The sequence below is a fragment of the Saimiri boliviensis genome, chromosome 6, assembly GCF_048565385.1.
Source record: "Saimiri boliviensis isolate mSaiBol1 chromosome 6, mSaiBol1.pri, whole genome shotgun sequence".
NCBI lineage: Eukaryota > Metazoa > Chordata > Mammalia > Primates > Cebidae > Saimiri > Saimiri boliviensis.
In genome coordinates, this window is record NC_133454.1 from 24,520,387 (window position 1) to 24,548,075 (window position 27,689).

Consider the following 27,689-nt stretch of genomic DNA (forward strand, 5'->3'; position numbering starts at 1 on the left):
ACGAAGTCCCCTCACAGACCCCTCTATGTGGGCCAGGTAGGGATGACCTCCCCAACCCCAAAAGGGAGAAAACTGATGCTCAGAGACGCTCAGTGAGTTGCCTAAGGCCATCTAGTAAGCCATGGGCAGAGTTAAGACTTGAACTCGGGACCTTGGTGCAAAGGAGTCTTTGCACCCAGAACCCAGGACCCCCGGGAGCCTAAGGAGATTCTCCTGCACCACACAGACCCCAGAGGAGGCTGCCACTCCCAGGGGCCGAAGAGTTAGAAACTGGTTAATGGGGAGAGGTTGCTGGAGTGGAGCAAGAGATGGGGTGCCCTGGGACTGCAGATGCCTGAGGGGGAGTGCCACTGCAGAGACGTAGGCTGCCCATGAATGGCAGATGGCAGAGACCCCGTGCTAGGCTGCCCACCTGGCACCTGGGGAGGGGTGAGTTGCAGGGGACACACATGAAGGGAGGGTGGGCTTTACACTTGGGATGTCATGGGGTTCTCACTAAAGCTCTGACAGACTCACTATGTGATCCTAGAAAGACCCCCATTCTGGGACTCCCGTTTCCTCAACTGTTGGATGAGAAGGAGGGTGCACTCAAGCTTGCTTCTCTTCAGAACACCTAATACCCCCCACTTCATAAACCCACATCAATAAGATGCTGTACTGAAACAGTTCTTTGTGAACTAGAAAATGCTGGTGGAAGTCTGTCCAGTCATTCAGTCTTGATTAAAATCTTAGGCTAGCCATTTCCCTTTCTGGGTTTCAGTTTCCAATTCTGCTAAGGTAGAACGATGTTCCCTCCAGACCTACTGTTCTATAGTTTTATAACTCAGCACAGAGATTACTCAATTTTCACTTCTACCTTCAGCAACAGCATGAAGCCTGGTACATAATAGATGCTAAGAGCACGTTGGTTGGAATGAACCGAAAAATACAGTCTTCTCTTACTCCAGATGAACGACCAATTGGTTTGCACTACAGTCCCTCAAACTTAATGTCTGCTTCCTCCCTTCCAACAGTAAGGTTGGATCTCACGGGCCAATATTTTAAGGGAGTCTGAGCCGCCATCAGATTCTACCACTGCAGCATGGCTCACTGATACACTGCTGACTTCCGGACCTGTTCAGCAAGGGAGTAAGAAACAGATGGATTACAGCATGTTTGCTTTGAATTTCTTTGGCTTTTTTAAAAAATCAATTTTTAATTTTGGGGGGTACATAGTAGGTGTAGATGTAGATATTTATGGGTTAATTGGCCTTTGACTATGGGTGGGACCCCCTGAGGCTGTATGGCAGGGCTCAGCGTAGACACAACCCGTAAGTTATGCCAATTTGAGGTTGGCCCTTCATACCAGGGCAAATGGGGAGGGATTGGTAAGGGCAGTTTGCAGTCTTTTGACAAACTCTATAAGAATTCCAAGTGAGATAAGCCTGTGTTCTGACCACTATTCTTAACTTCCAGCTTTAACATGAACCCAATTGCATGTCCCCAGAAGAAAATTCACAGACAGAAAGTAGAACACAGGTTCCGGGGGGCTGGGGGTAGGGGGAGGATGAGGAGCTATTGCTCCATGCATGCAGAGCTTCTGTTTGGGGCGGCGAGAAAGCCCTGGAAATAGCGGTATGGACACACAGCGCTGTGAAGTACCTAGTGCCACTCAATCTAACACTTCGCCGTTTTAGTAAAGTTTATCTATATTTTACCACAACTTTAAAAAAATCTTTAAAACTCTGGATGTCTTATTCTGGGCTGGGGAAGGGGAAGGCAGGGGCACAGGCAGAGAGCAACAGACAGCCGGACAGCCCCCCCGTACCTTGGGTCTCATAGTAGACAACGCCTGCAAAGTGATTGATGCCAAACTGGGTCTCGTGGTTGTTCTTGGGGGGAATGTAGTTCATGTTGAGCTTGTGCTGGGAGTTCAGCTTGTGCAGCATGGTGGTGTCTGTGCCCTGCGGGAGCGGAGAGGCAGCTGTGAGCCCACCCTCTCCTCCACGGGCCTCGCTGCCTTCCCTGCCCATGTCTTTGCATTCTGTCTGTTCTTCAGGAGCTTCCCCTCCCTTTATTTCTACCTCACACAGGAGCTCTCTGGGCCCCTATTTCCCCATCTGTTAAGTGGGTGAACTGGAACTACACAGCCTTGGAAGTACATTCCAGTTCGGACAATCTCTTTCCCATGATTAAAATCCTGGGTGCAATCCCCTCTCTAACTCCCCAACTATGAGATACATTCTGTGTCCTCAGCACCCATTCTGTGCCAACTGCATGCTTAGATCTTCGTTGCCTGGCCCAGGACCCCGTGGACTGTAGGTGATTCCCAGATGGCAGCTGACAGTATTTGAATTGGCCCCAGAGCCACCTTGAGAGGTGGGTATCCTTTGTTCTATTTTGCAGATGAGAAAAGCTGGGGCTCAGAGCAGGGAAGGAAGCTGCGTGCTCCCAAGCCCCTGGGAGGCGGCAGCAGGACCAGGCCCACCTTGGGGAACTTGCTCTCCTCGTCGATGAGGGAGATGATGTTCATGGGCTTGTTGGCGATCATGTCCAGGGCGTCCTGGTTGTCGGTGAACTCGATGTGCAGCCAGTCGATGCTCTCCAGGTCATACTCCTCCTGTTCCAGCTTGAACACGTGCCGTACAAAGAACTGCTGCAGATGCTCGTTGGCGAAGTTGATGCAGAGCTGCTCGAAGCTGCAGAGGCACAGGGATGGGGTCACGGTGCGGTTCAGGCCCCGGATCTGCCTCCACCTGCAGCGTGGCCTTCCAGCAAGCTGCTTCCACAGACTCGAAACTCTAAGGCGAAGGTGAGTGTCAAGTCCACCTCCCTCCAGGTGCAGAGGAGGACATGGAGGCCCAGCAAAAGCGAGGGACTTGCCTAGGGTCATTCTGTGAGCCAGAAGGAGAGCTAAGGCTAGAACCCCGGGCTTAGGACGCCCCCTTCGGGACCCTTTCCCTTGTGTGATCAAGCCCTGGGGAGGGCTGGGGATTGGCAGGTGGGCACCCAAACCCCAGGCAGATAGCTTGGGAGAGGAAGAGCCCAGACGCTGGCTGGTGGGCCATACAGGGACATCGAAAGTGGCCTCAGGAGGTAGGAAAGGGGCCGACAAGATTCGACAAACAGAAGCCTGGCCGCAGACATGGCCAAGCCACATACACAGCCCCGTGTGCTGAGTGTGGGTGTGTTGGTGCTGGACGAGGGCTTTGAGACATCCAAACAGCACAGGAACTGACATGGCTTGCCAGGTCCCACAGCAGGAAGTGGGGCAGCAGGACCCACCTGTGCCTGATGCCACCCATCAGCCCCTCACATGGCCCCTAAGAGGCAGAGAATCCCAAGGGTAGCTGAAACCCTAACACAAGCATGGCTCAGGCCCGGCCTTCCTGCTTTGAGGCACCTTGCAGCCTGGATCTGGGCAGAGCATAGTGGCCAGTGGGGACTGGAGACCAGAGGTTGCCTCCCGAAGTGTTCGAGATGTGTGCAGCTCCCACACCACCTCCGCCAGGCTCAGCTGGCCTTGGGGAGGGGAGGGACACGAGGGCATGGGAAAGAAGGGGAGAGGGTCCACCAGGATGATGGAACAGCCTGGCAGAGTGTGCCAGGAGCCAACTAAGTGTGCTTCACAAGGGAGAGGCGTGATCTTCCTTATGTCTGTATTGGGGAAGGAAATTCCCACGGAGCAGAGCCCCAAGCGGTACCTGTTCACAGCAAAGTTCTCGAACCCAAAGATGTCCAGGAGGCCAATGGACCTGCGAGAGTTCTTCACATCCTGGGAGGGAGGCTTGTAAATGGCTGCATTGATCTTATCCACGATCCACACGAACAGCCGCCCATAGATCCCCTGAAAAGCAGCGATCGGCCACTGGTGCCAGCCACACCCTCCCCTGGGGGACAGGCCAGGCTCCTGGACCCTTCGTGGCCTCGCTCCAGCCCTTGCATGGATCAAAGCACTGTGTGAAAACTTGAGCTGTTCCCTCTGCCTGGAGCACCCTTTCCTGCTTGAACAGTTCCTACACATTTTTCAAGGCTCTGTTGAGATAGCAGCTCCTCTCTGAGAAGCCTTCTGTGATCCTGCAGCAGGGGAAGGAGCCCTCCTTACGGCTCTCATCTCTCTGTCCAACCCTGTTTATCTCTGAGGTCCCCGAACCCAGCCCAGGGCCTGGCGTGGTGGGTGAAGGCTCGATGACTGGCAAATATGTGGCTATAGAAATAGGAGAGGCTGGAGGCTCTCCTACCTGACCCAGCCCCGCTCTTCTGTGTCTTCTGCAGAGAGACCAAAGAGGGTGTCCCGGGGCTGGGAGCAGCATGGCTGATCAAAGCAGGCCAAAAGCCAAGGGCCTGGGGTGGCCAGAGCTGGGAAGGCCCTGGAGGAGCACAGGGGCCAGCCCTCTCAGGCTGCATGGGCACCTGGGACCCGAGGAAGGCTGACTCTGGACCCGGGCAGGCAGGGGTGGCAGCTCAGAGGTCCACCCACCTCCCAGGACTCCTTGGCACCTGCCCATCAACAGCCCGACTTCCCGAGGGGTGGGGAGAGCGGCGGCCCCTTCCCTCCAGCCCACCTTGACGAAGGCATCGCGTACGTCCAGCGCCTGCTCCCTGCTCAGTGGGGTGGACACCGTCTCCCCGCGGGTGATGAGGGTGCGGCTAGTCAAGCAGCTCATCAGGTCTGGGGGGTTCACCTGGTGCAGGCGACACTCCAGGTGCTCACCCGCCTGCCTGCCCCTCCCTCCACCCATACCCAGACCCCTCCACTCTCCAGCACCAGCCTGGCCCAGACCACCGCCTCCACTAAGCACACCCGCCCCAGGGCCTAGGGACAAATCCTCCCCACCCATGGAAATCTGCCCCAGTCCTGCCTGGAAGGAACTTCTCTCTCCTGGACAGCCAGGCTTAACTCCCTCCAGCATGTCACCCGGCCCTTCTAGGACCAGCCCTGACTCTGGCTTTATTCATCCCAGTTTTCCAACCCTAGTAAGTGTTTGCTAAAAGACAGACAGACTCAATGCATTTGACCTATGGACACAAGTACCCTTTGCCCACATGTGGAGACTGAGGCCCAGAGGGCAGGGATGACTCACCCTGGGTCACACAGCCCAGGTCATCACAGGGCCCTCCCCTGCCCCATGCCATCCCCAGGGCAGCTCCTCCAGGACCCATGCCTAGCATAGGACCTGCACACAGTTGCTTCTCCATATTGGACAGAACTCTCCCAACTAGAGGGTCCCAGCAACATGGTTCCCACATCCCAGCCACCAGGGACGGGGAACTCAAGCCTTGAGAGGGACAGAAGCCGTGGCAGGGAGAGAGGCCGGGCACTGACCTCAAGCAGGGATGCAGCTGTGGCCAGCGACGGGGAGAAGATGACCTCACAGGCGTCCAGGTTTTCAAACGTGCGGGCTATTGGCAGCAAGGGGCACAGCATCAGGGGAGGAAAGGTGGGTAACAAGAGCAAGGGGACAGTCCTAAGAGGACCAGGCTGCCACTCCTGCTGCAAGAGTCCTGCCCTGCCCAGGAAGGACATCGGCACTGTGATTAAATGCTTCCCTGGGTCAAGGTGTATTTGATGAATGTTCTTACCATGAGTCTGCTGGCACCATCAGGGTAGGAACCATGTATGCCCCACACATGGCACCATGCCTGGCATTCGAGGAACAGAAACTGGCCGTCGCAGCTCTCTCCCCACTTCCAGGGCTTTTGACAGCAGCCCTGACTCCTGTTAGATAGGCTTGGATATCACCTTTCCGGACATGTGCTCTGCTCTCTCAGGCCTCAGGACCTTTGCACAAGCTCTTCCCACTGCCAGGTTACCCTTCTCTGTGTCTCTTAGTCTTTCAAGGCTACTAGACTGTGATCTCCTTAGTGCTGGAATCATTCATTGCCTGAGTGCATTTCCTGGGGCTCCTACTCTTCCTGGGGACCATGCTGGGAAGCAGGAGAAAGAACAGAGTGGGACCTGCCACCTGCCTCAGGGCACCACCTCCCAGCCTGGCACATAGTGGGTGTCCAAGAGTGAGTGAACATGTTCCCTTCCCTAGCCTTCTCCCTTTCCAAAGATGGCTATTCAGTCATTCACACCTTAGTATGAATTAGTTCAAGGATTTACTCTCTCTCTAAGACATTCGACTTTAAAGAATAAACCAAATTTGAAATGGGTCTTAAAGGGTCCATAGTCAACTCCCAATATACTTTAACTCTACATCTCCGTGGTGGAATGTCAGCACAGTGACACCACACCCAACACCGATTTGGGAATTCTTCCCAGCTTTCGTCCCAAAGAGGGTACGTGCCGGGACAGAAACTGAGCTGCCAATGCCACGTGGGCAGCAAGGTGCATGGGGTGGGGCAGGGCAAGTGTGGCGCAGCCTCACCCTCATACTGCAGGTTGCCCAGGTGCAGGATGGCGGCCAGGAGCTTCGAGATCTCCCAGTTCTCGGTGTCAGTGAACATGAGCACCTTCATGGCGGAGCGGATGTTGGCGTACTCCTGGCTGTCCACCCGGCCCTCGCAGGTTATGCAGTTACCCTGGTGGGTAGAGTAGGAGGATAGGGTGCAGGAGGACGTCAGCGTACCTCCAGAGGGGCAGTGCCTGGGTGCCTGCCCAAAAGGCCCTTTCTGCCTGACAGGCCAGTCCAGCACGGGGCCCCAGGCGCTGACCTCACCTGGTGAGCACCATAACTCCTCCAGAAAGTCTGCAGTCTAGAAAGCCTTTCCCAGGAGCTCATTCTCCACATCTGGGGGTGCTGACGCCCCTTCTTCCCATGAAGAGGAGCAGGCAGGTCACTGATGCCAGGCCTGCCCCTGCTGTCCACCTGACAGTCACAGCACCTAGGCCCTACTAGGCTCCTGCAGTCCCCCAGGGATACCCACGCTCAGGGACTCAACCCCCTCGCCAGGTACAGCCTGGTGTAGACAGAGGAGAGGTAACTGCATATAAGCCGGGCATCAGTGGGGGACACACCCCGTTCTGTGTGTGTCTACAAGATGTGTGTGTACATGTGCACATGTGTGTGCCAACCAGCTACAAGAAAGTCCAGGGAGACCTGTCACATCTACAACACACACACACACACACACACACACACACACACAAACACACGCACGTCCATGTGGCCTGGCCCAGCCTAGCCCAGGCAACCAGACGTGGGCTCTCCCCATGGCTAAAGGAGTGGTGGTCCCCAAGCCAGCCTGCTGTGTGCAGGTGGTCCCCAGCGTCCCCCACTTGTTGCTTGGTGGCAGCAATGGCCAGGGGCCCACTTCTCCTTGGTGTCCAGACAGCAGCAAGAAGCTAGCACCTGAGCCCTGTGACCAGTGAGCCCCGAAGGCTGATCTGCAGCAGCCAGCTCCCTGCAATCCTAGGATGGGTGCCCCCCTACCCAGGTGCCCACCTGGGCCTCACCATGGCCAAGTAGTTGTAGTCGGAGGCCTGGCCCAGGCCCAGCTTCTTCTTCTGATCCTCACTCATGCCCTCCAGCATGCAGTAGAACACGTGGTAGTTCCTTTCATCTGGAGCCTGAAAATGTGGGCACAGTGTTGGGGCCCAGGGAAGGAGGGCAGGAGGAGGCCATCAGGAACTAGCCTGGGGTGATGGTTTACTATTTTAACAAATAGCTCTCGTGGAGAAACCCATGGCTGGGTTTCACAGTGGGATTTCAGGTATGCACGTAAGCAGGCAGCCACACCGGCAGGTGGGGGAGCATCTGGACCACGCAGACCCCGGAGGCCAGGGGCCTGGATCTACTCCCACCTCCCTGGGGCTTAGACCCACCTGGCGACAGACGCGCGACTTCTCCAGCAGGTACTGCTCAATCTTGGCGCCCTCGATGGCTCCCCGCTTGTTGAAGTGGATGTCGATGTACTTTCCGAAACGGCTTGAGTTGTCGTTGCGGATGGTCTTGGCATTCCCGAATGCTACGGAGTGAGTAAGGTGTCATGGGCAAGCCCGCCCCTGTCCCACTTCCTGGTCTCGCCCTCGGAGCCCCAGTCCTACCTTCCAGAATGGGGGTGGCCTCCAAGACCTGCTGCTCAATCCACGAGTGCTGCCCACTGATGGCTGCCAGGAACTGCAGGATCAGCTTCGTGCTCTCTGTCTTCCCGGCCCCAGATTCCCCACTGCAGAGGGAGGGAGTGGCAGGACCTGTCACAGTCCACAGGGACTCCCCACCTAACTGGAACTCAGCCCCACTTGCCCCCATCCACCAGCTCCCCCAGCTGTAATACTGGCGGACAATATGGACCCTCCAGGGCTGGGGCAGGGCTCAAGAGCTCCGTGCACTACCACACTCTCCTTCACCTTCATTCAGACACAAATGCCCCTGCATCCCTACTTGCCATAGAGCTCAACACTGAGGTTAGAAGCTCAGTCAATGCTTTGTCTTCTACACTCTGCCCAAAGAAAATAGGAGCCTGAGATGTCAACTGACCATAACTTGACAGGAGCCATCAGTAAACAAGGCTGGCCTCAAAAGCCAGCACGAGCTTTGGTAGCATAAATAGAGATTCAAGACTCAAGAAGGGGGAGGTGATTCCCTACATTGTTACATAACATTGAGTACATAAGATCTGGTTCCTTAGGAGCTTGATGGCCTTTCCGACAGCACAGGCAATCCCTAGAGGTATTATCAGGAGAGCAGAGCTGGAGCTCTAGGTCCTAAGCCTGGAGCTCCACTCAGGTGCTGGGCTGCCCACCTGATGATGCAGCACTGGTCACGGCTATTGCGTTTCATGTTAAAGTAGCAGTTGTCAGCGATGGCAAAGATGTGGGGGGGCATCTCCCCAATCTTCTTGTTGGTATACTGGCGGATGTGCTCTGGTGAGTAGATGGAGAGCAGCTGGTAGGGGTTCACAGCCACCAGGATGGAGCCTGTGTACGTCTGCAGGCAGCAAGAGATGGGGAGCTCGCTGATTCCGTATGGGAGACTGTGACTCTAGAAAGCTCTTGGGCTCTGCCCTGCTCTGGTGCTCTGGAGGGAAGAGCCCTGGCTCTGGAGTCATGTGGATGGACCTGGGGCCAGAATCCAGCCTCCTTAGGAGCCGGGGCAGGTCTTCCATCTAGCACTGGTTCTGGCTTGGAGTTAGGGCTCAGTGACATTAGATGAAGAGGGAGGTGGAGTCTCTAAGCCTCCTCTTTAACTGTGAAATGAGTGTAACTGTGAAGATTAAAGAAGTGATATCTTTCAAAATTCACAGCACACGGTGGATACTCTGCAAATGCTGGCTCCCATCATCGCCGCCAGGCTCTGTCACAAACTTTCGGAGTGAAATTAATCAGTGGGACCAGTCCAGGCGAGGCCAGGTTGGTGAGGGAGAAGGACGTGGGAAATGAGCTATAAAGAGCTGGGCTAAGTGGCTTGGGGACTGAGTGGGCCACACTCTCTCCAGCACTGCTCCAGGACAGAGGGAGACGGTGTGCTCTGGGGGACAGAGCACCTCCAGCCATCCTGGGCAGCTCAGGCACACGGGCCAGGTGTACCTCGGAGAGCCTTTAGTGGGGTTCTCTGCTTGGGCTCTTCTGTTGTCTGTAGGCAAGGCTTCCTATTGTGGTCCTGGGGTCCTGCCACAGGGGACAGCAGCTTGGCCCTCCTGCCACTAGGGCAGGGTGAGGTACTCGGGGTTACTTCTCCTTCCTCCCGCCCCATGCCTCAAGTTTGAAAAGGTCATCCAGGCCTAGACCATAATTGGCAATGGATGTATTGATATCTGGGGCCTGGAGAAGCTGAAGAAAAATGTACAGAGGAGGTGAGAGCCCACCCTCCCACTCACGGCAGAGCTGCAACCATGCCCCAGCAGCCTCAGCCTGTGGTGGCCATGCAGGGAGAGTGTGGCTGCAGGCACCACATGGTGAGGGAAATGGCCACCCTGGGGTCAGGTGGGGCCAAGACTCAGGTTCCAATCCTGGCCTTGGCTGGCCTGCACCAGGAGAGTTGGCCAGAAATTGCCCTTCTCTGGGCCCAGGAAGACTTTCCTTTCCCACCTAAGCCTCTTCCTCCAAGCAGCCCATGGAGAGAAGCACTCGAGCCTCACTGGGCTGATCCACTAACTGCCACGAGAGCCAGGCAGGAAGAGCTGGGGTGGAGTGGGGGCAGGAGGCTGGAGGGGAGCAGCCAGGCCAAGCGCACAGCCAAATCAGACCTGAGCTGGAGCCAGCTCTCTGTGCCACACTCACCCGCCCTCCGCAGCTGGTCTGAGGTTGCAAAGGGCAGAGCAGAAGAAAAGGAAGCTGTCAGTGGGGAACAGGGGCAATAACAGCATTCTCCACGAACAGCGCCCATGTGGCCCAGGGCTGGCCGACTTCTCAGATCAGGACCAGTGGACCTCTAGCCCCCCAGGCCCTGCCCCAGGACCCCTCAGCCACCATCCCCTAGAGCTCGGCCCTGCCCAGCCCGTGGGAACCGGCTAGATGCTGGTGGGAACCTGCACCGGACTAGGAACCAGCCACAAAGAATGTCCTTTTACAAACCTCAGTTAGTTCATTTGTAAAAGGGGAGGTTAACACCCACCTCCCTTGGCTGTTGTAAAGGCTGCAGGGCAAAGACATAACTTTTGCCAGGCGCCTGGTACATAAGCATTACCTTCCTTTCTTTCTTTTGAGGCAGAGTCTCGCTCTGTCACCCAGGCTGGGTGCAGTGGCTCAATCTCGGCTCACTGCAACTTCCGTCTCCTGGGTTCATGTAATTCTCCTGCCTCAGCCTCCCGAGTAGCTGGGATTCCAGGCATGTGCCACCACGTCCAGCTAAACTTTCTTTTTGTTTTCTTCCTAATAATGTGATGCTCAGCCATCGGCTGGTGATCCCCACACAGCACAGGCTGATGCTATGCAGTCATCCAATCACCCTTTACTGAGACACCCGGGAAGGCTGGGGTGTGAGGTTCCTGACGGAGACACCTAGATTTCACGTGGTAGGGGTGTAGTGGAGGGAGAGCCGGGGGGCCCACCCGTGGGTAGTGAGCACAGAGCGTGAAAAGGCATGACATTTGGGAGGTTTGCTGGTGAAAGGTCACCCTGGCAGTTGTGGAGGATGAATGGCGGTCACCCAGGCTGGAGGCAGAGGCTGATTCAGACCTAATGCACCAGCCTCCAGGAGGCGGTCAGAGCCCAGGGGAGCGAGGCCCTGGGAGCAGGCTCTGTGGCCACGTTCAGGGCATGGGCAGTCCAGAGAGGGACGTGGGGGATGCTGAGACACTGTGAGAAGCTGTCCCAGGGCTGGGGCCGGGTCTTCCCCGACCCACGGCACCCATGGCTTTCTCCACTCTGTCCACAGCCCAGAGGGCCCTCCTGTGCACAAACCCTTCATCCCTGAGCCTCCCGATATCCCCACTTTATGCCACCAGCACGTCCAGACCAGAGCTCCCCATTCCCTCCAACCCTGCTCTCTCCAGCCTTACCGACTTGACCAACAGCACCACCACAGGGCAGGAACCCAGGGAGCCCCTGGACGCCCCTTCCCCCTACCACCCCCACTCTCCATCTGCATTCCGCCTCCCCGGCCAGGCCACCCTCGTTTCTCAGCAGCTCACTGCAGATGCCTCCCCACCAGGCTCCCGGCTTCCACACTCACCCCGACAACAATCCATTCTCCACTCAGAGCCATGCAGGCTTTAAAAATCTAACCACGTCACCCCCTGCTGAAAACCCTCCCGAGGTTTCCCACGGCCTCAGGACAAAGTCCAAATCCTTTTCCTGCCCACAAGGCCCCCAAGCCCGGGTCCCTGTCACCCTCGTCAACCTCATCCCACAACCAAGAGGCTCCGGTCACATGAAACTTTCAGTTAAAAGCATCACACCCCATCTCTGCCATCTCAGACCAGGGACACACTTCCCCTACTCCTTCACCCAGATAATTCCTTCTCATCCTTCAGTTCCAAGCTGAGATGATGCCTCCTCCAGGAAACCAGGCACCTTCCTGTACAATCATGAGACCCACAGGTCTCCTTCAGTGTGCCCACCTGACTCCTCTACAGCTCCAGTTCAAGGCCTCCTTCTCCCCAGGCCTAGCACCATGCACGGCACATAGGAGATGCTCAGCAATGTTTGCTGAGTAGCCAAAAGAGCAACTACCTCCGTGGGCGGGGAAGTACTGGGTGAACAGCAACCACTGGCAGCCACAGCAACCAGCAGGGAAGGTAGTGAGAGGGACAGGCCTGTCCGCAGCACTGAGGCCGCCCCAGCCATGCTGATGGGAAGGGTGGCCAGGGGGCAGCCAGTGGAAAATCACAGAGCAGCATGGAGGGATGCTGCCATCTGTGCAGAAGAAAATGAGTGAATTGGTATAAATGTATGTATGTATCTACCTAGCTACATCCCTAACTACAAAATAAATAATAGAAACGAGGCCTCTTTCCTCAGTGAGGTGGATTCTCTCCAGCAAGAGGGTGAGGGCGAGGGCAAGCCCTCCCGGGCCCAGAACTTTGCAGTTACCACTCTGTCACCGCTATTACTCCTCAGAAGGCCTGTAGAGGTCACATCCCCACTTTGCAGATGAGAGAAATGAGCCTCCGGGAAGTGGGGAGCCTTGCCAAGGTCACACAGCAGATGTGTGGGGAGTAGTGGGATGAATGAGAAACCCTGGCACCAGCGCCCCAGCTCTGGCCTCTCCACCTGGGCTTCGCCAAACCCCAGGTATGCACCCACGGGACCGGTAGAGCCAGTAGCCAGGGTCTCCGGAAGAGGAGGCTGGCCACCGCTGGCAACAAGACCCTGGCCCTCTCCAGGCCTCAGTGCCCATTGGTCCTCCAAGGTCTTAGCACTGTTCCCTGCACCCTCTGGCCTTTCTCTCTGCCTCTAAGGGTTCAGGTTGGCAGAGAATGAATGCCCAGACCTCCTGTCCAAATCTCTAGTAGCAAAACCTGACCTGTGGAGCTACGGGTTTGGTGGGGAGAGAGAAGGACTTTCCCCAAACCAGGAATACAGCATATGTGGTCCCTAGGGGTCCCCAGGAGGAGCTCATGGAGCCTCTCTGAGGCCACAGAGATGCAGCAGGAATCAATTTCACCTCCTCCAGGAAGTGCCCAGGACTGTCAGCTCTGGGGAGTTCGTTGGCATTTAGCATGCCATGGAGAACACATCCTGGGACCCACAGACCTTCCCAGAGTCAGAGAAGTGCCCACTCCATGTAGTCTCCCTGCTGTGCTTGAGGAAAGGCTGAGGCCAGAGAGGGACAGGGATATCCCCAAGGCCATATGCCGACTGGACACCAGCCTCCCACCTCCCAGATGAAGGCTCCAGCCTCTGCTCAGCATTTGGAGCCCTGGGTCCCCACCAGCCCTGCCACCCATGGCGGGGACAGTCCTTGCTCTCTGGGACCATGCAGTGAGGGTTGCTAAGTGTTCTCTGAGGGCCTTTCCCCATTCTGGAGTGCCTGGGGCTGATGTGTGGCCCTGGAGTACTCTCTTGGGCTCTGGGGACAGGGGAGTTGGAGGCAGGCGAGCCCCAGACAGACAGTCGGGGACAGAGCATCCACCGGCCCAAGTCTGTGAGCTGGCCATGGTAATCAGAGGAAATCCTGAGTGCACGTGCTATGCCCAGGGTAACCCAATCCATGAAGGGACAGGCGGTTGCCATCGTTAGGGACAGGTATAGTGTCCGGGTGGGACGATGGCCCGGTTGCTTCTTCAAAGCCCTGCTCTAATTCTATCTCATCCACCAAGTCACAGAATCATGAACTCAGAGTCAAGGAAACCTCCTTGAATCCTGCAGTTCTTGAGCATGACTCTCCTGTCCAAGAGACCCTGAGAATCTAAGGTCCGCGGGCTAATGGAGCTGAGGCTCTTGCAAGTGCCACAGCTTGGTTTCCCGGCCAGACATCCTGGACCAGAAGGCAGCTTAGACACCTGCCTGGACTCCTACCCCATCCCTCCACAGGGGACGGCCCCGCTTCCTCCCTCTCACCCAGAAAAGGAGTCAGAAAGGTTATGGTGAGAACTGCGAATGAGGCAAAGGGTTCAGATCTGGGGCTCTCTGGAGAACCCATAAATCGCTGAAAGGATCGTCTTTGAAACCCTCCTGAAGGATATAACATCCAAGCCATCCTCTGCTGGCCGCCCATGGGTCAGTTCGCCACTCTCCTAATTTTACAAACAAGACTCACGGTGCCCACGGTGTCTGAAGTTTTTTTTCCTCCCCTCTCCCTTATGAATCCTGTTTCTGTCTTTGTTCCTCGATGCAGCTGACCTACCGACTCCCTCGCGTGAGGCCCGGCTTACCTGCGCAGTGGCTCACCTGCATGCTTCATGCCCCTGAGCTATGCAGACACACTGGTCTGCAGGGGCCCCGGCGGGACAAATCCCGTATTACCCAGCTCCTCCCCTGAGATGGGGTCCTCCGCCGCCTCCTCCTCCTGATGGGAGAGTGGGCCTTGGGTTCAGGCCTCGGCATCGGGACAATGACAAAAGCATCGGCTCTGGCAGTGTCCTGCAGGGAGGTGGACAGGCTCCCTGCCCACTTAAGGTTAACACTGCCCAGGCCTGGGTCAGTGGCCACAGAGAACCCCAGGACTCACCAGTGGCCACTTGTCCTCCAGGGAGAGGAGCAAAAAGGGGGTTGCCAAGAAGTGGAAGGCAGACACCAGTGGGTCCTTGTGAGATACAGCAGGTGGGTGTCACTGCCCTGGGCTCGACTTCTGGCTCCTCCCCGCTGGCTAGGTGACGCTGACATCTGGAGGTGTCCTCCATGCCCTGCCCCTCTGAGTGCAGGTGAGGCCTGACTGAGGAACAGGGTGAGAGAGCCTTCTTCAGTGCTAGAGGGCTCCCTGCAAAAGTCGCTTCCTGTGCCCCAACAATGGATGGCAAGAACCGACACGCAGTCTCTCCTCTGGAGCCTGACCTAGAGTCAGACAGTGGCTGAGGAACCTCTCTGGCAGCTGAGGGGCCATAATTCCAGGGGCTTCTGAGAGGGACTGGACCTCTGGCCCTGAGAGCTCCTTGCTGTGATTCTTCAGTGACAATACCCGGGGCTCCCTGAGACTTTTCCAGCCTGGGCCCTGGCATCCCTCATGGTCCTGACAACCTGAGGGACACTGTGCCTGCTGATCACTCACCAGCATGGCCCTGCCTCCAGCATCTATTCACACAGTGCCCCCTCCTGAATGCCAACTCTACCAGCCAATCTCATCCACCTCCAGAAGCTCAATCACAACTCCTGCGGACCCCGTATCTCCCCCAGTAATGCCCCTATTACCAGCCTTCCCTGGGCCTGTGCCCCAAGGTAATCAGGCTGGCCCTGCCTTGGGGGGTTCCCTCCTGCTCCCTGCCTGGGGGTTGCACATCCTTGGTTTCCTTTGCCCTTGGGCTGCTGGAGAATGGGGCTGGGTCAGAGGCAGGCAGTGACCACAGCACGGCACATCTCTGGGCCTGGCTAAACCTTGTGGAGCCTCAGTTTCCCTGTCTGCAACTGGGCTATTGGGCTAGAGCAGCAGTTCTCAGAGTGTGGCCCAAAGACCCCTAGGGGGTCCAAGACCCTTGCAGGAAATCTGCAAAGCCAACTACACATCTGAGACCAGATTTTCTTCCTACACTTCAGCCAAAACATCACATCAGAATGGACGTGAAGCAGAGATGAGAATCTGGTTGGCTTTATCGGGCCAGACATTAAAGAGATTTGAAAAAACCTGTAAAACAATGCTCCTCTTCTCATCACTTTTTTTTTTTTTTGGGGGAAATGTAGTCATTTTTAGTAAAAATGTTGTTTATATTATAACGGATTTATTATGGTTACTCTTAAAAAATTAATGAATGTTTCTAAATGTCTCTGTTTTAATTTCTAATATGGCAAATATCAATAGATATAACCCAGTATACAAAAGTCCTTTGGAATCCTCAATAAGTTTTAAGAACATAAAGGCTTCCTGTGACCAAAAAGTGTGAGAACCTCTGGAGTAAATGATCTCCACAGATCCTTCTTTTTTTGCTCTTCTTTGACCTCAATCTCTGGAAATCTGCTCTGTCCCGTCTGGAGAAGACGTCTTTATTTGTCCTCTTGAGTCTGAAGGGGGAGGAGAGTGGTGTGTGTGCCTCTAATATCAAGGTTTGGGGGGTGGACGAACAGAGCATGTTCCCTCCTTTAGCACACTCCTAAGGATATCCGTCTATCCCTATCCATCCTCTCTTGGCCCTGAGGCCTGATGGCAGGTCCCGGTCCCTTAGCAAACACCCAGCCTGCGCCTGGGCAAAGCACCAAGCCTCTCACTGACTCCGCCCTGGCCTCCCAGGGGTTTCAAGGCCTAGAGAGGCCCGTGAAAACTGTAGTATCAACCGCTCCCCTCCCCAACCACAGACCACACAAGCCACGGCCTAAGAGGATGAGCCCCCCGCGACGCGCGGCTGCGGCCAGGTGAGCCCCAGCAGGGGCCCCAGGGTCCAGCTGTACAGCGGGCAAAGTCTCAAGGGGCGGGGCGCGGCCGGAGGTGAGGTGGGCGTGGCCGGGGCGTGAAGTGGGCGGGGCGGGGAGGCAGGACAGGCCGGAGGGCGGGGCGGCACTCACGTAAATGAGGTGGTCCCGATAGCGGATGAGCAGGTTGCGCAAGATGCCTGCCTCGTTGAGGTCCCCCAGGCGGATCATGTCCTCCACGCCGTGGACCGACGTGGGGTGCATAGGCTTGATGTGTGTGGCGTTTTGCGGGGAGATCCAGTGTTCCTGCGGGGAGCCAGCGACCAACGTCAGGGGGCTCTCCGGGGGCCCAGGCTGCGCACTGCAGGGGAAGGGGCGGGGTGGGGGTGCAGGGCGGGAGCACGGGGTCTATGCCAACCCCGGTAAGGGCCAAACACCATCAATTCTAACAGGGTTAAGTCTTTCAGGCTGATACCAGCCACCTCCACCCTTCAAGGATGGCTCCTTCTCTTAGGGGAGTCTCTTGAAAATCTAAGAGGTGGGCAGGGCAGGGATTTTGGCCCTACTTGACTGCTGTCAGTAAGGGGATGAGAGTCCCCCAGGCCCTTTGCAGGTTGCAGTAGAAAGGGTAATAATTAGAGGTAGACAGACTCGGTCTCAAATGCAGATTCCAGGGGGAAGAAAAGCCATTAAAAAGTGATATCAGATAGTGTCAAGAATACCCCAACAAGTGTATGTGGTGGAGAGTCATGGGGCAGCTGCTTGAGATGGGGTGGTCACCACCCCTCTGAAGAGGTGGCATATGAGCTGAGGCACGAAGGAAGAGAAAGAGTCCACTGTAAAGATTGGGGGAGGGGACGGAGGCTCCAGGCCCAGGGAACAGTAAAGCAATGCCCCAGGCTGCAAAGGTTTGGCATGTTCAAGGGAAAGCCAGAAGGCAGAGTGTAGCAGTGGTGATGGGGAGTCGCGGACCCACCCAGGAGGTATTTCCCAGGGCTTGCTGATGACCTGTGGGAGGAAGGGGTGTGAACTCTCCGGACCTGTGAGCTGAAGTGGAGGACACAGGTTGGCTGCCTAGCTCTCCCTACTCTGCAGTGTTCCTCAGCTGCCCTGTGGTGGCAGATGGGTGAGCATTTGGGAAGTGCACCGGCTCTTTCAACAAACTGGCAGAGCCCTGGCTTCCTCAGAGCACTGGGAGTCTCCCCACCCCTTGAGGGTCTCTAGCACCTTTGCACAATCTCAGACTCTCAGGGAAGTGTGGCCACACAGCCCTCCCATCCCCAAATGCCAGGACCCAGTAGCCTCAGGACCTGCCTTTTGGGGGAAAAGGGGACCTTTCTGCCACCTCCCAGCTCACGCCCTGAGTCTTGCTGGGCAGATGTGATGCACATACCATGTCCCCCCCACCTGCTCCTCCTCTGGGTCCCTTCTGGCATACCCAACCCCAACAGCTGGACACTAGCACAAATCTGGACATCGGCTCCCCCCAGCACCACCCCAGTCCAACAGATCACCCAGTCCTGCCCATTCAACCCTCTAAAAGGCTGTGGAGAGAGAGATCCAAGATGGCTGATTACTAGCAGCTCGGGATTGTAGCTCCCAGTGAAAGCACAGAGAACGAGAGGATGCCACACTTTCAGACAAATTTTTGTTGCTCACGGACCAGGAGATTCCCAGCGGAGGAGCCCCACGGGTCACCACCGCAACTCTTGTGGCCGGTGTGGCGGTTCTTGGTGCTGAGTAAGCGGGACTGGGTCCCCTTTTGGCCGACGTTTGGAGCTCCAGGAAGGCAGAGGTGCCTATGCAGCTGATCAAAGGACAGACTTGAGAAGGAAGCCAGACAAGAGATTCCCGGGCAGAAAAGCACCACTAATCTTAATGCCGCTGTTTTGGCCAGCGCAGTGGGTTGCTCAGATTCCGGCTCTGGGAATCAACAAGTTGGACATCCACTCAGAAACCTAATTAGAAAGTCGGTAATCACAAAGATGACAGACGAATAGATTTATAACGAAGGGAAGAAACCAGCCTAAAAAGGCTGAGAATACCCAGAATCAGAACGCCTCTCCCTCTACAGGGGATCACAGTTCCTCATCAGCAACTGAACAAGGCCTGATGGAGAACGAGTGTGTTCCATTAACAGAAGTAGGCTTCAGAAGGTGGATGATAAGAAACTTCTGTGAGTTAAAAGAACTTGTTCTAACCCAATGCAAAGAAACTAAGAACTTTGAAAAAAGGTTTGATGAAATGCTAACAAGAATAGACAATTTAGAAGGGAATATAAGTGAATTAATGGGGCTGAAGAACACTATAAGAACTTTGCAAAGTATGCACAAGTTTTAACAGCCGAATTGATCAAACAGAAGAAAGGATATCAGAGGTTGAAGACCAACTTAATGAAATAAAATGAGAAGACAAGATTAGAGAAAAAAGGATAAAAAGGAATGAGCAAAGTCTCCAAGAAATATGAGACTATGTGAAAAGACCTAATCTATGTTTGATAGGTGTACCTGAATGTGACGAAGAGAATGAATCCAAGCTGGAAAATACTCTTCAAGATATTATTCAGGAAAACTTTCCCAACCTAGCAAGGCAGGACAATATTCAACTCCAGGTAATACAGAGAACACCACAAAGATATTCCTCAAAAAGACCAACCCCAAGGCACATAATTGTCAGATTCACCAGGGTTGAAATGAAGAGGAAAATACTAAGGGCAGCCAGAGAAAAAGGTCAGGTTACCCACAAAGGGAAGCCTATCAGACTCATAGCAGATCTCTCAGCAGAAACCCTATAAGCCAGAAGAGAGTAGGGGCCAATATTCAACATCCTTAAAGAAAAGAACTTTCAACCCAGAATTTCATATCCAGTCAAAATAAGCTTCACAAGTGAAGGAAAAATACAATCTTTTGTGAACAAGTACTCAGAGATTTCATCACCACCAGGCCTGCTTTACAAGAGCTTCTGAAAGAACCACTACACATAGAAAGGAACAACCAGTATCAGCCATTCCGAAAACATACCAAAGGGTAAAGAGCATCAACATAATGAAGAATCTACATCAACTAATGGGCAAAACAGCCAGCTAACATCAAATGGTAGTATTAAACTCACATATATTATTATTATTCTGAAATTTAAATCGACTAAATCCCCCAATCAGAAGACACAGCCAAAACCCATCAATATGCTGCATCCAGACCCATCTCACGTGCAAGGATACACAAAGACTCAAAACAAAGGGATGGAGAAAGATTTACCAACCAAATGGAGAGCAAAAATAAATAAATAAATAAAAGGCAGGAGTTGCAATTCTCACCTCTGATGGAATGGACTTTAAAGCAAAAAAGATCAAAAGAGGCAAAGAAGGACATTACATGTTGGTAAAAGGATCGATGCAACAAGAAGAGCTAACGATAAATATATGTGCACCCAATACGGGAGCACCCAGATACGTAAGACTTATAAAGAGACTTAGACTCCCACTCAATAATAGTGGGAGACTTCAACATCAATATTAGACAGATCAACAAGGCAGAAAATTAACAAGGATATCCAGGACTTGAACTCAGGTCAGGAACAACTAAACTTAATAAACATTTATAGAACTCTCCATTTCAAATACACAAAATATACACTCTTATCAGTACCACATCACACCTACTCTAAAAGTGAAGTAAATCGCCCCTTAGTAATTGCAAAGCATTTCACAGGTTTAAATGAAATATTGGTTGGCTGCTTGTTTGTTATTTTCTTCCCTCATTTCTTCCTGTCTCCATTACTAATCACAATTATTGGCATCAAAGAGGTTTTCAATACCCATTTTTAGACTGCACTCGAGCCTGGGCAATAAAGCAAGACTCCCATTCTCTCTCCCTCTTCCTCTTCCTTCCTCTCCTTCATTCGTTTTCTTTCTTTCTTTCTTTTTTTAATATTGCTATTCCATAGATGCTAAACAAGATATTTCATGTTCTCTGTAATGAGGCATGACGTAAATAACAATTTCAACGGTGAGCACTTGATAAGTTATAAATCATCTTCCAATGTAAGAAGACATCCTCACTCCCCTTTATAATGTTTAAGCTAGAACACAGCGTGTCTGTAAAAAAAAAAAAAAGAAAAGAAAAGAAAAGAAAAAAGAAAGAAAGAAAGGGGGGAACATTCCAAATGTATAGGAGAAGAAGGGTATAAGGAATGTAGCCCATGCTGTTTTGAAGGACTCCACATGGGGGAAAAAAAAAAAAAAAAAAGGCTGTCGAGTGAGCAGTGCCCTCTTCGCCACCCTCAAGCCCACACCCTGATCGAGACCACCGTCTCTTACTGGCCCATCCCCAGCCTCTTGCTGTCCCCACCTTACCTTACCTCCACCTCTCCCATTCAATCCCTCATCCCCTGGGCCTTTCCTCAGGCACACTCCTGACCCTGTCACTCTGGGGCTGTCAGCCCTTCCCTGACTCCCCCGGGCTCCTCAGTCTGGCATCAAGGGCCAGCATGCGCTGGACGAAGGGACCCCTTAACCTCCATCCCAGCTACCCCCGGTACTTCCTAATCAGAGAACATGGGTTCCATGCCCCCAGAGGCATCCGTGACTTCACCCCACTGTTCCCTCTACCTTCTTTCTCCTCAGCCTTTGAGGCTTGGCTCAGAGGTTTCCCAGTTTCTGAAGCCTCCCCCGAGAGTTCTGGCTACCCTCACACGCTCCACCTGTGTGGTCAACCCTGCCCCCAGGGCCACACCTCAGGCCACGGTGCCTCACACAGGGGCCGGGCAGGGAGCCTCTGATGAGACAGAGGCTGGCTTGTGACTGCAGGGGACCAGGTCTGAATGAGAGGCAGAAGTCATTCAGGAGAGATCCCAGAGGTCCCTCATTCCAGCCCCCTCACTTCACAGGAGAAAACAGTCTCAGAGGAGGATGGCAGCCTACCCAGGCCCCCAGGGAGATCAGGGGCTGTGTTCGGCGGAGCCCCCCACCCCAGTTTCCCCGACACTCCACGGCACTTCTGGGCCAGCAGTGCTTTAGCACATGGCAGGTTCTCACGCAGCCTCCCCAGGATAAGGGGGCAGGTGCTGACGTCGGGAAACCTGCCTGGACTTTCCAGTCCCGTGTGGAACATTCCGCCCTCCCAGGCACCCTATTTCTTATACAAGCTGATCCCACTGGAAAATCCCCCCCAGCTCACCGTCCCAGCTCCCTGCCTCTATCCTAGACCCCAGTGTGGACAGGAGGGGACAGAGCCCCTGAGCAGACCATCTGCGGTCTCCACTTGACCCCAGCCTCAGGTCCCCACATCCCTCCCCATGACAGTTCAGCACACAGGTGGACAGTGCTCAGCCATGGCATGACCCCAGATCTGGAGCACATCAGTTTACCCTCCTGAGCCTCCACACCCTGAGTTGTGAAATGGGAATGAGAGCAAGGATCGCTTCTTCCCAGGGTTGTCAAAAGGATTGATGGATGTGATCGCAACCACCCTTTGTTGACAGCTTCCTCCTGCCGCATCTGTAGAGCGCTGGTGCCTGGTACATGCTCAGCCAGTGCTGGCCTTTGTCACTCTACTGCCTTTTGATTTACAGTTGCTCCTCCAACAACCCTAACAGAGAATCACTGACCCCATTTAACAGTGATGAGTCAGACTCAAGAGGTAAAGTGACTTGCCCAGTTAGGAGGCAGAGCTGCACTGCTCCCACTGTTTCCTGCGTGGGATGACTCCCAACAGAGGCCAGCTCCCCGCAGGTCAAGGTCCACAGGCACCTACCAGGGGCCAAAGTGTAACCAGGGCAGTAGCTGAGGCCTGGCCCTGAAGGAATGCCAGCAACTGGAGGAGGAGAACACGGTCAATTCAGGGACCAGGGATGCCTTTGGGAAAGAGGTGGCCTGGGATTGAGCAGGGAGAGCGTGCTCCCTGGAGGAAGGGAAGGAGGGGTGTGTCTGGGAACAGAAATGGCTCAAAGGCAAGACACTGGGGTTCCAGTAGGGACTGGAACCATAACCTTTCATTAATCACTCAGTGAATCTTTGCTAAGAGCCTTCCCAGGGCAGACCCTTCGATGAACTCTGGGGAACCAGATGGGACTGGTCTGGTCTCTGCTCTCAAGTTGCTGGGAGTCTGTGGGCAGATAGAGGGGTAAGAGACGACAGCCCAGAGTGGGGAAGGATGGGGATAAATTGGGGGTGGGAAAGGCTTATAAAGGAGGGGTCTGGAAGCCCTGGGGATCCAATGCCATGGACGCAAACTCCAGCCTCCCGAACTGCCCCTGCCAGCCAGTCATGCCCACCCCTCCTGCAGCTCCTACTCTCAGGGCCTGGGTGGGGGAGAAGTGGGAGGGGAGCTTGGAGATTCGGTGACACAGTTACGGTACACCATCTCACATGCAACATGACCCAGGTGAAACGCAAGCCTACAGACAGAGTCCCTAGTCCCCACCCTGGGGGCTCTGGGCAGGTTTACAGGCCATCTGTGCTGCCAGCCAGGCCGTGCCTCCCTGTCTGTGGCTGCACCCTCTCAGAAGCTTCCTAGAGGGTCCTTGAACTGGAGCCTCCAGAACAATACAGCCCAGGGGCTAAAAAGGTGGTTAGCAGAACCTGAGCCCCAAAGTTGCCGCTGAGATAACACTGACATGGGAAACTCATGTATAGAAGACAGAGGTCCTGGGTTCTAATCCCAGCACCATCACTTACTAGCTGTGTGACTGGCTCCACGGTCCCTCTGTGTGCCTCAGTTTCCTCATGGGATAACAGTTCTTTCCCTCCCTGTCTTCCACAGTTGACATGAGAGTCCCAAGACAAAACCTGGGTCAGAGGCCCTTGCAAACCCTGGGCGGGGGGTGCACCTGAGGGCTGCAGGGATATCTGGGATGCTCCTGCCCACTCCACGTCGGGTACCTGGCCTCGAGGGTCCCGAGCCCTCCCCCTCATCCCCAACAGATCCTTGGTTTCAAGTCCCTGCACCCTCTTTCTCTTGACTATCCTTCCTCAGTCCAGGAGGCTAAGACAGGGACTCAGTCCAATTCTACGTCCCCAGCCCCTGGCACGCCACTGGGCACAGCCCACATTATGGCAGAGCTGAATCTCCCCGGCTTCTCCGTATCCCTGCTAAGCTGCACCTGCATGCTCTGCACTCCATCTGCAAATCCCCAGTGCCACACACACACATGTGCACGCATGCTCAGAGGCCCCAGAGTTTCCCCTAAGGGCCCTCACATGAACCAGCCACCTTCTCCAGGGCAGGACCCTGACTTCAGACCTCCCCTTCCCTCCTCAAGGCTCCACCATCACTGCCAAGCAAACTTACACTTCCGGGATTCCTTTCCTTCTGGGCCACAGATAAAGGGTTAATCTGTGAGATCAATTTCTGGGGCAGTGTCAAGGTGGTTGGTGGATTCATGTGATGCCAATAACCCAGCACAGCAAGGCTGTGGGCATTCATTTAACTTTCAGATTAGCGCTGACTTCACTGAGGTATTCTACATGTGTGATCTCACTTAAGGATCAACAGCCCTGTGAGATATTTATTATTATCCTCATTTTACAAAGAGGAAACTGAGGCTCAGAAGGGAGGGAGACTTGGCGAAGGTCGTGAAGCTAACTTGGACGAGATAGGATTTGAATGCAGTCCATCTGCCCCCAAAGCACCCCTGTGTCTGAGGAGTTCCTAGACTGCACTCCAACCCACCATACACATCTCTAACACCAGGAAGAGTGGACTGAGGTGTCTATGGAAACAGAACAGGTAGCCTGAGGCAGGCAGGGGGTTCCCTCTTGCTGGGGTAGTGAGGAATCATGGAGGGGGGCATCTGAGAGGCAGAAGTGGGGGCCCAGGCACTGCATCCAACTCCTTCAGATCATTTCCCTGCCTCAAGGCAGCTGTCAGCCCGTACTTCCCCCAAGGCATGGGGCGGGAGGAAGGAGGAGACTACTCACATTGCCTTCATCATCCACCACCTGGATCTGCCCAGAGTCGCAGAGCTTCACCACTGCCCCGATGGGCACATCGAACTCCTGCCCCGATCTCAGGTCCATCCACACATAGTCCCCCTGTGGGCAAGAGAGAATCCCAGGCCAGGTGAGCAGGGAGGGATCGGAGCCCCTTCCAGGCAGCCCTATATTCCTCTGCTACCACCAGAGGCTCTGGGCCAACCACAGAAGAGGGAAAAGAAGGGGACTCACATTTACTAGAAGCCTTCAGGAGCAGGGCAGGCCCTGGGCTGGGCATCCATGCAACGTCATCAATCCCTCCTCTAGAGCAGCCATGTTCCCATTTTACAGATGAGTTAGCAGAGGCTCAGAGAGAGCCAAGGCCTCTCGAAGCCCAGCTCTTTCCACAGCTCTACAGCCTACATGTGTATGACAGATTCACAGGGGTATAGGCAGAAACACCAGACCACTGAAACCACTTCCTCCCTGTGTAACATGAGGTGACACCAGAGGGCACCCAGACTGTGGGTGAATGCTGCAGCCTCCTTCACCTCCAGGGCCGATTTTCATCATCATCATAATGGGTTCCTCACAGGGACACCTCCATGTTGGGCCTTAGATAAGAGTTCAGCCATGCTGTCTTCTGGCATGTGGGGAGAGCCCTGCAGCATCTGGCCCAGCCTACTCACTCAGTAAGGGCTCATGAGAGCCAAAGTAAAACCCCAAGTCAGAGAAATGGACTGAGAACAACCACGTTCAGCACTGATGGATTCAACAAACATGTATTGACTACCTACGGTGTACAAAGCACTGATTAATCTAAATGCTGGGGATGAGCCATGATTATGGAGTCTACATTCTAGTTGGAGGTGACAAACAACCGAGCAAATAGATCAGCACGATCACTTTGGATACCAGTGAGTGCTGTCAAGAGAACAAAAAAGTCAATGGTGGAGAATGATGGAGCCAACCAACCTAGATCCAGTAGCCAATAAACCGCTCCATGGAGCTGTTTATTGGCTGACACCTGAAGGGTGACAAGCCACCAGCCTAGAGAAAAGCAAGGGACAGTAATCCTGGCATAGGCAGCAGCACGTGCAAAGGCCCTGTGGCAGGGAGAAACAGCCAGGAGGCAGGGCCTGATGAGCGAGAGGGAGCTCAGAGAAGTAGGTAGGGTCCAGGACACAGGCCCTCTGTTGGCCTTGGTATACAAGTTTAGATTTTCTTCCAATCCTAATAAAAGTATTCTTTTTGGGGTGGTACTCAAACTCCCTAGGCGTGTGGGAGAACTTAGACATTCTAATAAGAATATAACTTAATACCAAGTCGCTAATAAAAACGTAGCCGCTAATAAAACTGATCACAATGAAGTAAACCCATGGGAATGGTCGGACGGAATCTGTTCTAGGCTAGGAGTCAGGAGACTGGGTTTCAGGCCCTGCCTGGCCTTGGGTGAATCGCTGAGCTCTTCGCACCTCAATTTCCACATCTCTCAGTGAAGGCTGGACTCAGTGAGTCTAAGACCAACTCATTAGTGTTTCAGCCTCATCTTGTGCCCATGAGAACCAGCTACAGTCATGCATTGTTTAACATCACAGATGAGTTCTGTGCAAACATCGTGGAGCCATCGAGTGTGCTTCACAAACCTGGACGGCGCAGCCCACTACACGCCTGGGCTGGATGGGGCAGCCGCGGATTCCTAGGCAGCAAACCTGTACAACCTGCTACTGTACCAAATACTACAGGCAGCTGTAATCCATGGAACGTATTTGTTGTGTATGTAAACATATCTAAACATACACATAAAAGGTACAGTAGAATATGGCGTTATCGTCTTATGGGACCACTGCCATCTTCCAGCCACAGCTGGCCCTGTGGGTGCTCTCTTTATATGAATTGGAGGTTGGCACATGATAGAGTCAGGCTAGTGCTAAACCCAAGCTTCCTCCCAGAAAAAGTAAGAAAAATTGGAGAGGCTTGGGAGCGGAAGAGAACTCCTGTTTACTGAGCATTCAGTGAGGGCCTGGGTTCCACAGGCTGTACCCCATAAACTGCCCCATGTAATCCTCACAACTGCTTGAGACCCAAGCCCCAGCTGCACTCCCGGACCCTGGGCTTACCCCTGACAGCCACCCCACACTGGGTCTGCTCCCCTTCCCCAGTGGTTTGGAGCTCCCCAGGGTGGGGCTCGGTCTGAGACCCTCATCTGTGTCTCCCCGGAGCCAAGCACAGAGCAGGCCTCGGTGACAGAGAAGAGGTGAGGAGCGTGAGTGAGCACATGTGGGCAACAACAGCGCATGGCCAGGGGACTGTCTCCAATTTCTCTCCTCAAAGAGGTCAAGAAAAGTGCCCAGGGTCACATAGCTGTTTTATGGCAGAGCCAGGACTGAAGCCCAGTTCTGACAAACCCCAAATCCAGGGCTCTTTCCTGACATTCCCCAGGCCCAGCCCCACACGAAGCTCAGTGAGCAAAACAGGAAGCACTGAGAGGCTCCTTGCCCCAGAAGGCTGGTGGGTCTCCGAAGGCAAGCTGGAGACGTGGGCTGAGGGCAGCCGGAAGGCAAGGGTCTCTCTGAGCCACCTGTATCCCCCAGCTCAGTACAGAGCCTAGCACACAGAAAATGTTTCCCCTGAGAGAACATAAAATAACCAAAATCAAAAAAACTTCATGTGAGCAGGAAATGGAGATTCCGAGAAGCTGAGTGAGGCACTCGGGGCCACACAGCAAGCAGATGTGACTAGAACTCGTCTTACCTAGGGCTGTTACCAAGAGGGCAGTGACCAAACTATCTCTGCTCTAGGTCAGACTTGAGGAAACAGTTTCACAAGGCAGGGGAGGGACTTCAGGGAGAATTCTGGGGTCTTAGGACTTCTGTCTTAGGACATCAGAATGCAGGCAGGTTGTTAGGATCCTCATTTTACAGATGAGGAAAGTGAGGGGCAAAAAAAAAACAAAAAAACAAAAAAACAACAAAACAACAACAACAAAAAACCCAACAAAACAAAAAAACAAGGAACCTGGCCACAGTTACTCATCAAATCAGTGACTGACAGGATTGTTAGCATCTGGAGGACAGAGCCAGGACCCGAACCAGGGAGGGGTAGGAGTCACTGGCTCAGAGGGAGAAGGAAGGGAGGAAGGAAGTCACGAAAGAAGATGAAGCGTCGGCCGGGCGCGGTGGCTCAAGCCTGTAATCCCAGCACTTTGGGAGGCCGAGGCGGGTGGATCACGAGGTCGAGAGATCGAGACCATCCTGGTCAACATGGTGAAACCCCGTCTCTACTAAAAAAAAAATACAAAAAAAATTAGCTGGGCATGGTGGCGCGTGCCTGTAATCCCAGCTACTCAGGAGGCTGAGGCAGGAGAATTGCCTGAACCCAGGAGGCGGAGGTTGCGGTGAGCCGAGATCGCGCCATTGCACTCCAGCCTGGGTAACAAGAGCAAAACTCCGTCTCAAAAAAAAAAAAAAA

The 27,689-nt window shown here is 54.2% G+C and overlaps 1 protein-coding gene across 4 annotated transcripts in view; it reads right to left on the reverse strand.

Moving 5' to 3' along the window:
* MYO7A (myosin VIIA) overlaps positions 1 to 27,689 on the reverse strand; it is a 94,983-nt gene that overhangs the window by 52,572 nt on the left and 14,722 nt on the right. For all 4 annotated transcript variants that reach the window (XM_074400415.1, XM_074400414.1, XM_074400413.1 and 1 more), the window contains 12 exons: positions 24,225 to 24,338; positions 16,460 to 16,612; positions 8,671 to 8,855; positions 7,973 to 8,094; positions 7,751 to 7,893; positions 7,382 to 7,495; positions 6,354 to 6,507; positions 5,306 to 5,382; positions 4,545 to 4,664; positions 3,684 to 3,826; positions 2,468 to 2,678; positions 1,808 to 1,943 (listed from right to left, as the gene is read on the reverse strand). In XM_074400415.1, coding sequence (XP_074256516.1) covers positions 1,808 to 1,943; positions 2,468 to 2,678; positions 3,684 to 3,826; positions 4,545 to 4,664; positions 5,306 to 5,382; positions 6,354 to 6,507; positions 7,382 to 7,495; positions 7,751 to 7,893; positions 7,973 to 8,094; positions 8,671 to 8,855; positions 16,460 to 16,612; positions 24,225 to 24,338 — 1,672 coding nt within the window. The remainder of the gene's footprint in view (positions 1 to 1,807; positions 1,944 to 2,467; positions 2,679 to 3,683; positions 3,827 to 4,544; positions 4,665 to 5,305; positions 5,383 to 6,353; positions 6,508 to 7,381; positions 7,496 to 7,750; positions 7,894 to 7,972; positions 8,095 to 8,670; positions 8,856 to 16,459; positions 16,613 to 24,224; positions 24,339 to 27,689) is intronic.